Consider the following 12286-nt stretch of genomic DNA (forward strand, 5'->3'; position numbering starts at 1 on the left):
CTGAAAATATTATATATATATATATATATATATATATATATATATATATATATATATATATATATATATATATATATATATATATATATATATATATATATATATATATATATATATATATATATATATATATATATACACTACCGGTCAAAAGTTTGCGAAAATTTTGAAATCTACAAAAAAAAGTTCTAAATTCAAATGTTCATAGAATTGCGAAAAATCATTCAAATGGCATGAAAATTTGATATGTTCTAAGGTGAACTCTCTACAGTTAGTTACATATGATCAAATTGCAATACTTTGTTTTTTGCGAACTGTATCCAGCTTTTCATCATGAGTTGTTTCTATGGTGAAAAAAGTTGTTAAGTTTGAACACTTGCCAAACTTGCAAAAAAAATTTTTTGTACTTTTTGTTAATAGAAAATAGTTATTTGAACAGTTCTATGTAAGTCCTCAAAATTTCAAATCGATTTGAATTTTTTTGACGAAGTTATGGAATTTTGAAAAACATGTGTACTTTTCTCGATTTTTAAGCATTCCACATTTGCGGTCCTTTGGTCTATACATCTTCGACCAACGAACTTTTTAATTTTAATGTTTTCTATATTTTCAAATAATTAATATTGATTATAAAACAAATATTCTTATTTATTATTGTAATTATTGTTACTACAAGGAACTTATTATGAATATAATTAAAACAATATCTCATAGATGTCACATTTCATCTAAAATTTGTTTGTTCTTGCAAACGATGCTCTGATATTTGAATCGAAGTCAGTTATGGGACATTTTACAACAGGAATGGAACTCTATATCACTTGAAGTGATTAATGGTTTATTAGAACGAATGCTATGCATATGTAGGGCTATAATAAAAGCAAAAGGTGGATGGTTCGAGGAATCTAAGATTTAAATGTTAATTTATTTAATTACAAAATACGAATAAGAATATGTTAAATATTTGACCTGTTGTAAATAAAATAGTTTAATAAAAATGCAAATTTTTTATACTATTGTTATTATTTTTTTAGAATTATTTATGTAATTATTGTTATAACTTTTTAATTTAATTTAATATAAAGTAAAAATATCACAACAAAACTAATACAGGTAAGCAATAAATATAAACAATAAATATAAACAATAAATATAAACAATAATAATTACAATAATGAATAAGAGTATTTGTTTTATGATAAATATTAATTATTTGAAAATATAGAAATTTAAAAATTAAAAAGTTCTTTGATAGAAGATGTATAGACCAGAAGACTGCATATGTGGAATGCTCAAAAATCGAGAGAAGTACACATGTTTTTTAAAATTCTATAACTTCGTCAAAAAAAATCGAATCGATTTGAAATTTTGAGGGCTTACATAGAACTGTTCAAATAACTATTTTCTATTAACAGAAAATACAAAAAATATTTTTTGCAAGTTTGCCAAGTGTTCAAACTTAACAACTTTTTTCACCATAAAAACAATCCGTGATGAAAAGCTGGATTCAGTTCGCAAAAAACAAAGTATTGCAATTTGATCATATGTAACTAACAGTAGAGGGTTCACTTCAGAACATATCAAATTTTCATGCCATTTGAATGATTTTTCGCAGTTCTATGAACATTTGAATTTAGGCCTTTTCTTTGCAGATTTAAAAATTTTCGCAAACTTTTGACCGGTAGTGTATATATATATATATATATATATATATATATATATATATATATATATATATATATATATATATATATATATATATATATATATATATATATATATATATATATATATCTGTCTGTGGGTGTGTCCTTGGTAGACTCCTAAACCATTGAACCGAAAGCGATGAAATTTCTCATATAGATAGATCGAAGCACGAAAAAGGTCCCTGTCAACATTAGAACATTACGACAACAACGAAAACCCATTCGAGCGGGATGAGCAAAAAACGAAATGGAATTTTCTGATTGGTTAAGGATTAGTCATTGTTTTAACTTTAGCTGTAGACAATTCAATTTTCCAAATATTGAGTGATATTTGCTTGCTAGTAGTAGTTCTTTACGTAGATTTGACCAAGAAAAAAGTTTATTGCGCGTACTTCATATTTAATAATTTTTCATTCGCTATGTCAGATAAATTCATAAGTCAGCAAAATTCAGCTAGGAGAAACGTAAAAAATCGACATCTTATTATTGATCTCAATAAAAATTAATTTTGGTAATAATTACTAAGTAGTACAAAACGGTAAAATTAAAGGAGTAAAGGTTTGTATTTGTTTTGAGGAAACGTTAAAAATCGTCAGACTATTATTGACAGCAATTATGCTTAATTAATTTTGATAATATGTATTTTTTAATAACTGTCAACCCAATTTTGGGCTTACGACTACGAATGCTCAACTCCGTAGCCTTGTAATTTTGAACCCAATCCAAAAGACAAGGTAACTTCAGGATCAAGTATAGGAGGAAATTCGCCTCTTTGTAGGTACTAACATGCATTTGCGTTATATGGAGAGGAAAATATGCTGAGGATATTTTACGTCAGTGCTGTGGTCAATGCTAGCCGCTCAGGTAATATGTATAAACAGCTCTGATAATATGTATTAATTGAAATAAAAAATAGCCTATCTACTAAAAAGTAAAGTTAATGGAGAAAAGATGCTAATTCATTTTTAGGATATTATAATTCATCCTATTATTATTAATACCAAATCTTAATTACGATTGGTTTCATCCACTAATTGAAATAAAAAAAAAATAGTTACGTGCTAAAAAGTAAAGCGAATGGAGAAAAGTTTAATGGGAAATTTGTTTAGGAGAATCGTAGAAAATCGCCATACTCAGAAGATGCTTAATTAATTTTGGTAATATGTACTACTGGTATAATAAAGGCAGTTTTAATAAGAATTCTGCAAGGGGTTTTATGCAATTTCAGTAAATATTTTTCCTGTGGTAGAAAAGAATTAGAGTGTATTAATATTTTAATGAATTATAATTAAAAAAAAAATTTTCCACCACTACTTATGAATGTTTTAAACAGTTAATTAAAGGTTAGTGAAACTGTGGAAATAAGTGTCCTTGAAAGGGATCGGAGAAAATTACTTGATAATTGCAAATTTTGACTACCGTGAGTTGACCGCGAACAATATCATCGCGGCAAGTGATGCGAAATGCAGTTAATCTCTATTTTTAAGGGATCATTTACAAAAAACGTGTCTGCTTGTTGTAAATCCTTCAGAAAAAGCAACAAATAATGATAAATAAATACATAAATTAAATTATTTTAACTTAATTAATTGAGCTCAGTGGAAAAACCAGGTAAGTGATATTTTCAGAAAAACTATAATCCGGGTAAGAAAAAAAAGTGATCTTCTAACTATTTTATTACCAATCTTAGAAGGCGGGATTAATAATTCTTTGTCTTAATTTATTGGCCACTGCCTAATTTAAAAATAAAAATAATTTAAGCATACTGAAAGCTAAAATGAGTTAGTCATGTTAAGATTAAAGTAAAAGCAAATAGAAAACGTACAAGTATTTCATTTCTGCAACGTGATATACAGCAACAGAAGAAGTCAAAAAAAAAAAAAAAAAATGCTTCTTCGCTGGCAGCCAAAAATACTAATTTCGCTTTAGACAGAGTCTTAAAAATTTCGATACTTAAAAATGCACTGAACTATGAGGAAAAACCTATGACGCAACCCGCAACCTAACAAATCCAAAAAAATAAAATTACGCATGACGATGAAATGACCTTACCGACTTAATGACTAGTCAATGAAATATCACTGTCAACTAGACGGCATTTTGTCGAAGAAATGACCCTGTAGACGAGCTGATTTTTCGTCGAAGCGACCCTATCGACCAAATGGCCCTGTCAACGAAACGAGCCTGTCGACGAAATGACGTAGTCGAAGAAGTGGTGTCGATGAAGTGATTTTCGCCGAAATGAATGCGACCCGTTTTCAATTATAGCTTCGCTTTAAGCAACTTTTTCAACAACTTTATTAATTCTTAAATTCTGAAAAATAATACTTTTTTTTTATTGTGAATACTCTGAATTTTGCACTATTTAGAGCAAACAAATTTCAAAGCAAAAAATTATACGATGTACTCTCGATATCTCAAAGTTGAAGTGAAGCTAAGAAAAAATTCGAAATAGCGTGTTTTCTAGATAACAAGTTCAGAACTAAATGTGTTCCAAAAAAGCAGAATTAAAGATTCTAAAATATGACTCTAAAAAGTATAGTTATGAAACGTAAGTATCACTACTAATAAATATGCATGTAACGATAGCTGACTATAAGTCTAAACACAACAATAATTTTATCTTTAAAAGCAAGAGAAAAATAATTATGCATTAAATCGAAAAGAATTAGTTTACAACAAGCTTACATTGTGATTTTCCTGAAAAAAATTCCTTTTCTATTTCGTAAAATTCGACATAAAAAGGTTTTGAGAAGAAACTCTTCGACCAAGGCATATTAAATTAACATTAGGTAGATATGTAATACCAAAGAGGAAAAATATTTTTTTCGAAATAAGAAGGTTTTAAAGATATCGAGAGCATACTGTACATACAAAGACTCCAAATATTTGTGGCTCTTGGGAATGTATCTGATCAAATTAATTGTGCTTAGGGACGGACACAATTCTTTGAATTCAAATTTATTAAAATTATAAGAACATTTACCTCTGTTACAACAAAGGAAGATATGATATTTTCTGAAACTAAGGAGCCTCTGTATATAAAATATGGCATAAGAATAGAATGGTTTAAAGCCATTTTTAGGCTCATTTTTATTGGACAGAAAAATCACATGATGGGTGTTTCTAATCAACATAGAAGAAACGGGCTTATCTGACTATCATCATTATTAAATAATAAAAGTTATAATGTATTTCTGTAAATTATATTTCTCTCATTTAACGGTAGTTTCACAGTGTTCGATTTTGATTCAAAATATAAAAAATATAAATGCTTTTAAAGTTATTTTTTACTATTTTTAACTATCATACCAAACTTATTTCGTCATTTCAGTTATTTTTGTTGATTTTTTATTATAATCGAAAAAACAAATCGCGACACAAAATGAAAGGCTTCAAGCTAAAAAGTGGTGTTTATTATATTATAGTATAGTATAAAGTAATTCCGTATTACTTTATTACACAACTCTTTAAGATAAACAATTGAAAAAAAATTGAAATTGAAAAAAAAGCTGTGGTTGAAATGGTAAACGATCAAAGTGAATAGGATCGAGAAATAAATTCGTAGAGTGAGAAAAACCCTGTTTCTGGCTCTATGGAAACATCTAAAATGCTCGATCATTTTTACCGAAGAGCTTTGGTAAGGATTTTTGTAAAATGAACAATAAAATATGGTTTTCATAATGAGTAATAATATTGGTAATTTTATCACGATACCTTAAAGCATAGCATAGAAACCAGTTACTCGGGTAAATTTATTTTTTGGCTTTGTATTTTTTCACTAAATATGTGGTAATAAAAACTACCAAATGAATAGTTTAAATGGTGTTTATTTTAGTTTTATAATGTTTTCCCTCCAGAAATGTCATTGTTATACAGAACAGTGATTATCCTCTGTATAGAACCAAATATGTGTTAAAAGTTAAAAGAATGAGGCATTTTAGGATATTTAAATTCATAGCTCTCAACCTATTTAGCATCAGAGCCACTAAGACTTCGAGCAGAAAAGTAAAAAACATTTTTTTAACCTTCCAAAATTTTATATATGTTACATTTTTAACTTTCAAACTCTTAAATATTAAACTTCATATTTTATGAAAATCTGTAAAAAAAAATTGTGTGGTTCATCCATGTAATTTTTTCAACCTGCGATTCGTCAGTGTTTCTTCTTGCATTAAGCAAAACATATTTAAAAATAGATTCAGATAATTATATTTTTATGAAATCTGAAGTTTGGGGGAAACTGCTTAGAAAACTGAAATAACTTAAATTTCTTGAAAAATTATATCCGGCGAATAATTTTCTGTGAATTACTTTCTTGCAATTTTTTTTTTCATTTTTCAGAGAAACTGACAATGTATAGGTTTGCTTTTATTTATTTATTTAATTTCGTCAGCTTTGCGCACGAACCTGATTAGAACGGTGGAACTTGGAAGAAGATTAAAAAATGAGCAAACAGTTTATAATTGCCGATAAAAAATTTACCTTCCTATAGAAAACAAAGGATTTTTTTAATGCCAGTAGAGAAATATATTCAAGAACAATGATATTTCAGTTACATCTGAATTGCGCGATATCAGCATTTCACAGATAACAACAGAAAAAAATATTTGCTGATTAGATAGAGAGTCAGTAACAGGCAACACCGTCTCTTTCATTTCGAATGGGATATTATTTTGTATTAACATCTAAAATATTTTGTTTGGTTAGCCTGATTTAAAAAGAACAACTAAAAGGTTTAAACCTAACCTTGGCTATTGTTAAGTAAAACTGATATAAAGTGCGACAATCGAATTAAGGTGTTACTCAACTTTAGAAGATGGCTAATTCTAAACAGATTCCTATCTGAAATAAGGTGTTACTAAGCTATAGAAGATTGCCTGCAGAATTAAGGAGTCACTCAACCTTGGGAAATCGCTTGCTGTCATTAGAGGTGCTACCCGACAATTGTAAACTAAGGTGCCCAAATTTCGCGAAATAGAAACTATGTGCCATACATGAGATGTAAAAATGTATTCTAGTTTCAAAATGATTCCTACAATTTATCCTCCTAAACTGGTGCACGTTGTAACAAAAGACAATCAATGTGGTTTCGGGAAATGGAGGCCAAAATGGCTGCAAATCTTTGCTGATCCCAAATGTTATTTCTTAGTATTTTCAGCCTTGAGTATCATTCAGGGCACTTATTTTACGTATTTCGTTGGCATCATGTCAACATTAGAAAAGCGTTTCTCGTTTGGAAGTGGAATGTCAGGATACATACTGATAGCCGGTACTCTGAGCCCGATTCTGATTGGCATTTTAATTGGCTACTTTGGGGGACGATTCCACAAACCGAAATTGGTCTCAGCTAGCTTGTTGTTCGCCGCTGTTGGGTGCTTTCTGAGTGGAACACCCTACCTCATTTACGGACCCGGACTGCACATTCTCCGCAAACCAATGGGTTCCTCCTCGGATAAAAGAGAATTTTGTGATTCTGACAACCAGATCGATGTTTGTGAGAAGGCGTTTTCACAACCGGTGACTGACTTGTTCTTCTTGGCTAATTTCCTGACTGGATTCGGATACACTGCTTTCTACATCATTGGGATGCCATATCTGGATGATAACATTAAAAAGAAAAATTCTCCTTTGTATTTTAGTAAGTGGAATTAAACAACTACTACGGAATTTCAGTAGTTTCAAAAATTATTTTATTAGTGGTAGAAGAGGTAATATATTAATATTTTAATAAATTAGAATCTAAAGAGTACTATCCATCAATACCTATCAATTATTTAATTTGTTTCATAATTTCTGCTTTAGTTCACTACCTCCGTAAAAAAAATTTCCGCTGAAACTTGAAATATTGGAGGGAATGCAATTTTATCAAACTTCATAATTGGTAAAATTTTTTAAACAAAAACAAGATTTCAACTACTTTCATTACAAGATATTGGATTAGAGTTAACCGATATAAAATTAACTTGTCATTAAAAATGCATTATTAATTTTGTGAGTACCTTTTATTCGTACTTGATAGAGAAAGGCAAAAGATAATTTTTTGATAGATAAATATAATAGATCTTCGTATTTCTATAATATATTTTTAGATTTTTATAATAGATTCTTGGAAAATATCTGAAGGATTGAAGCCGTGAAAAAAAATCAGCTTACAATTTATTCAGCCAAAATCCGAACGAATTCTCCCTAAAAAGTTGAGAGGCTTTCAGTGAACACGAAGCGTTTCAATCTGGAGAAATATTGCGAAAATCACTAAAAAGTCAATTTCGACATTTTAAATTAACAAAAACTAATTTAATTTCGCGATCATGGGCTAAAATACTTTCTTGCACATACTGTCTAAATTTGAGGATCTGCTGCTGTAAAAATTTTTTAATTAGACGTCGATTTTTTTTAATATATATTATTAAAATCTTATAATGTATAGTAGTTTATTAACTAAGGTACTGTAAAGGATATGTCCGAATTGTGACGTCATTCAGTCCATTCAAAAAATACACTTTGCGTATGTTGACAGCCCTTTTTCACTAATCCTTCCGCTTCTGGGTAATATTAGTGACATTCTCCCGCTCAAGGTAATAGATATTGGTAGATAGGTAATTTATATTGTATAGGTAATTAGGTAATTAATATTGGATAGGTAATTAGGTAATTTATATTGGATGCTTCTGCTTTCTAATTATTTTTATTCTAAATTATTTTTTCAATTTAATCAAAAATATCCATTGCGAGATTTAAGTTTCCTGTACAAAAAAAAAAAAAAAAAAAAAATAGAAACAAAAGTTACTTTTCGTTAAAAATTTTTTTAGAAATAAAAGTTATTAGTTATTAGAAATAAAAAAATTTTTTCCTTAATTTTTCCATACAAAAACATTTACCTCATATTTATTTTTTTCATAGGATTATGTATTCATGCATGAAGGTAGTAATGTAAAAAGTGAAAACGTTATTAACTCCAATAAATTATGGATAAAATTATTTATAGAATATCGTTGGTAGATTTTCCCGAACACTTAAAATAGTAGTAAATTTTAAAATTCTATTTTTAATTTGTAAATTTGACTTACAATGATTGACCACCATCAAAAATAAGCAATTAAAAAAATAACTGATCTCTGATAATAGTTCCGTGAAGTACTGGTGAAATTAAAGTCAGCATACCATAATTGTTATTTCACTACCACTTTAAATAATGTAGATAACTTCTGGGTTAGTATCTTTACATATATTTAACACAAATGCATTTTTTAGCATATTTACATACTTTCGAATTATTTAACCAAATCAAAAAAAATATTCTGCTTTTTCCTCCAAAAATTAAATACCGTAACATTTTGTTAATCACAAATTGCGCAGCTTCACTATCAAGTTTTTCCGTAATTCATAAATGTTTTTTAGGATTAATTCAGTTACTAGTCAACTTTTAATGCACAGCATAAATTGCTCATTTTAATGCCACCAAAATAAATAAAAAATATTAAGAAGGAAAAAACACATGGAATTATGTACCAATAATAATTAATACCTATAAAATATTTTTATGTAGGTTTCAGTTTATTAACATTTGTGATAAAAATCCGGAGCTATTGTTTTTTCTAATTCGTAAACTGTTTAATGATAAATTAAAGACCGTTCTTGTGTTAATTAAAGTGTTGACTAATACTTGTGGCCTTCTGTAGTTCAATTTCGTATACTGTTGGCAGCCATGAGGCCCATTTGTTAACAGTCTCTTAAGATAAATAAAATTCAAAATATTATTTCAGAAATTAGTATAGAGTGTAATAGTGCTTCTCTTCCATATAAAATAATTTATTTTCTTCCTTATGAACTTGTGTATATGATTTTGCAAAAATTTTTTTATTCCAACCAGAATGATAGGAATGTAAAAAATAAATACAGTCGCCAAAAGACAAACAATTATCATTGAATGATGAACGCATTATTGTTGATTGGATAAAAATGTCTTAAATTATTATTATTTAATAAAAATTGATTTCAATGATAAATTTGCAATTTCATGTAATGATAAATTGAATCGTAAAACAAAAACTTAATTTAATGACACAATAAAACACGATTTATTTTTTTGTGTTAAATTTAATTTAATTCTAATTATAAAAGAATTTTAATTTTAATGAAGAATTTTAATGGTTTTAGAAATAGACTATTTTAATGATCATTTCATTTTACTGATAACGATCGACCAATTTTTTTTTAGCAATAAATAAACTTTTTTTAACGATAATGTCACATTTTTTTTTGGTATGGAATGTAACATAGTGTTTGAGATAAATTATAATTAACTTTTAAGGATCAAAAAAATTTTATTTTTAATGATAAAATATAAAATGCTTTCAGGCATACTATGTCATTTAAGTTCATTAAGTTATTGTTCTTTTGTAAATTTTGCACGTTTATCTTTTAAATTGTTCTTTTAAATTATTCTTTTAATTGACACTATTAATATATTGCTGTTTTAATGTTTATCATCTTACATGATTTTAGCTGCTCTACGCCTGCCATGTTCGTGGGCTGTTGCCATGTCTGATGTGTATTTTATGTATTTTATGTTTGTACTGTTTTCTGGATTTTTTTTAATTTTAATAAACATTTACCCGTATGCCCTAATTAAGGGCGGGTCGGGGTAAATTCTTCCATGTCATTTAACTGAATAATAAATAATTTTTTGTTTTGTTTTAACAATAAAGAATGAATTTTTTTCAGAAGTAGAATATAACTTAATTAAATGACGTAATACTTTTTTTTCATGTCACTGATGGAAGATACTATTTTTAAGATATATAATTCATTTTTAATAGTAAAATCTAATTTTATGATTCATAAAATACGTAATTTGTATATTCTGTTTACATAAAAAAAGGTAATTTTCATTTAAGGTGCAATGGCTGCTCTCAGGATATTCGGACCCACTTTAGGATTTCTTTTGTCCTCCTTTTGTCTCAAATTCTACGAAGATCCCTTTTGTAAGTATATTTCATACACGTGTTTCAATTAGTCTTCCTCAAGTCTCTCGTAAAATAAAATACAAAAATTAAATGATGAGGATTATGCACTGTAAAATATTTGCGTGTATCTTAACTCAAAAAATGGTGGCAACTACTTTACACCAAAATGACGTTCCATTACACGAAGAATGTTCTTTTACAGTACTTGACGACCCATTTTTCTTATTTGAATAACATTGAAATCTACTATTACAGTTTGATAAGATGCACATAAGAGTCAGTTACGATACAATATAAAGTAAGAATCTTCAATTTAGGATGCATATACACAGTAACTCTTAAAATAAAATTAGTTTCTTGTAGCATAGGGAGAGAATATAAAGACGAAGTCGAAATGGAAGTGGATAGAAATTATTCATTTCAAAATCTCTTATTACAGTTCTCAAGAGATTTAAAAAATAAAATATTCAAGAGTTTTACAAAATTATTTAAACACTTTTACACCAACTCTTTGTAAGCAATCTTTCTCCCTGCAGCAAACGTTTTAGAAAATTTTATATGACAAATCTGTTGGTATAATTTAAAAGATCATGCTAGATGCTTTTTGAAATGTCATTTCCATCGCCACGAAATTTGGTTCGGTTCGACCAAAATGAGGAAGGGAAGTTAATTTCCTTTTAGCTTTAATACCAGCAACAGTGAAAGCATTCAATGGGATTGTAATATTTACATTAGAATGTTGTTTTTTTAATTATAGCAGGTGATAAAAAAGAAAGGAAGCTCTAAATTTCAAACACTCATTTTAGTCGTCTGGTTAAAAAGACACCATTTCTAAAAGTTTCAAACACGAACTTTAAAATTGTGTCAACAACTATGAAAAGAAAAATATTCCAAAACATTTGCAGGTAAAAAGATTGATTGACATAGAAGGTAGTATGGAAATGTTTACATAATTTTGTCTAATTCTCATGACACAACTAAAAACATTTAAGCGGGAAACTTTTGTTTTGGTTGATCGCGTAGAAGATTTCTTCTAACTCCCTCCAAGTCATTCTCGAATGTAAACGATTTCTGGCAACATTCAAAGTTCACCAATATTGGTGTTTTCGAAAGTGGGAGTAATTTTTGCTTGGCGTAAATGAGTTTGGTGTAAACTTATTCCCTTTTGAGTGTTTAGATTTAAACTACTCCCTTAAAATTGTATGTGAAAGCTCAATTAGGTGCTAACCTAAAATAAAATGCTTTTTCACGCAATTTTTTGGGTTGAGCAACATCATATCATATTATTCCACAGTTTTTACAGAGCGTAGTTTACAGCATTAATTGACACTGTAAGATTTTCTGTAATTCTTTACCATTACAGTGAGCTAAAGAATACTGCCCAGAATAACTTTCGTTTTAATGATCAGTTTTTACTTAATTTTAGTTCTTAAGTGCCTCTCTTGTTGGTTTAAAGGGTTGACTTCAAGTATACTAATTAATTAGTGAAAACTATTATTGATTCGATGTAACAAAAAAAAATCCCAATAGTTTCCTTTCAAACTCTTTTTATTCTTAAATAATAAAAAACATATTTTTTAAAAAATAAACTTATTCCTTTTCTAACGTTGT

General features: G+C 28.0%; 1 protein-coding gene across 1 annotated transcript in view; it reads left to right on the plus strand.

Annotated features, from left to right (window-relative positions):
• The window catches only part of LOC107442146 (solute carrier organic anion transporter family member 74D), a 42286-nt gene that overhangs the window by 9846 nt on the left and 20154 nt on the right, over positions 1 to 12286 (plus strand). The window contains exon 5 of the mRNA XM_087152951.1: positions 10607 to 10693. Coding sequence (XP_087009077.1) covers positions 10607 to 10693 — 87 coding nt within the window. The remainder of the gene's footprint in view (positions 1 to 10606; positions 10694 to 12286) is intronic.

Source organism: Parasteatoda tepidariorum, chromosome 10, assembly GCF_982258835.1.
Source record: "Parasteatoda tepidariorum strain Cologne lab strain chromosome 10, Ptep-v5.0, whole genome shotgun sequence".
Taxonomy (NCBI): Eukaryota; Metazoa; Arthropoda; class Arachnida; order Araneae; family Theridiidae; genus Parasteatoda; species Parasteatoda tepidariorum.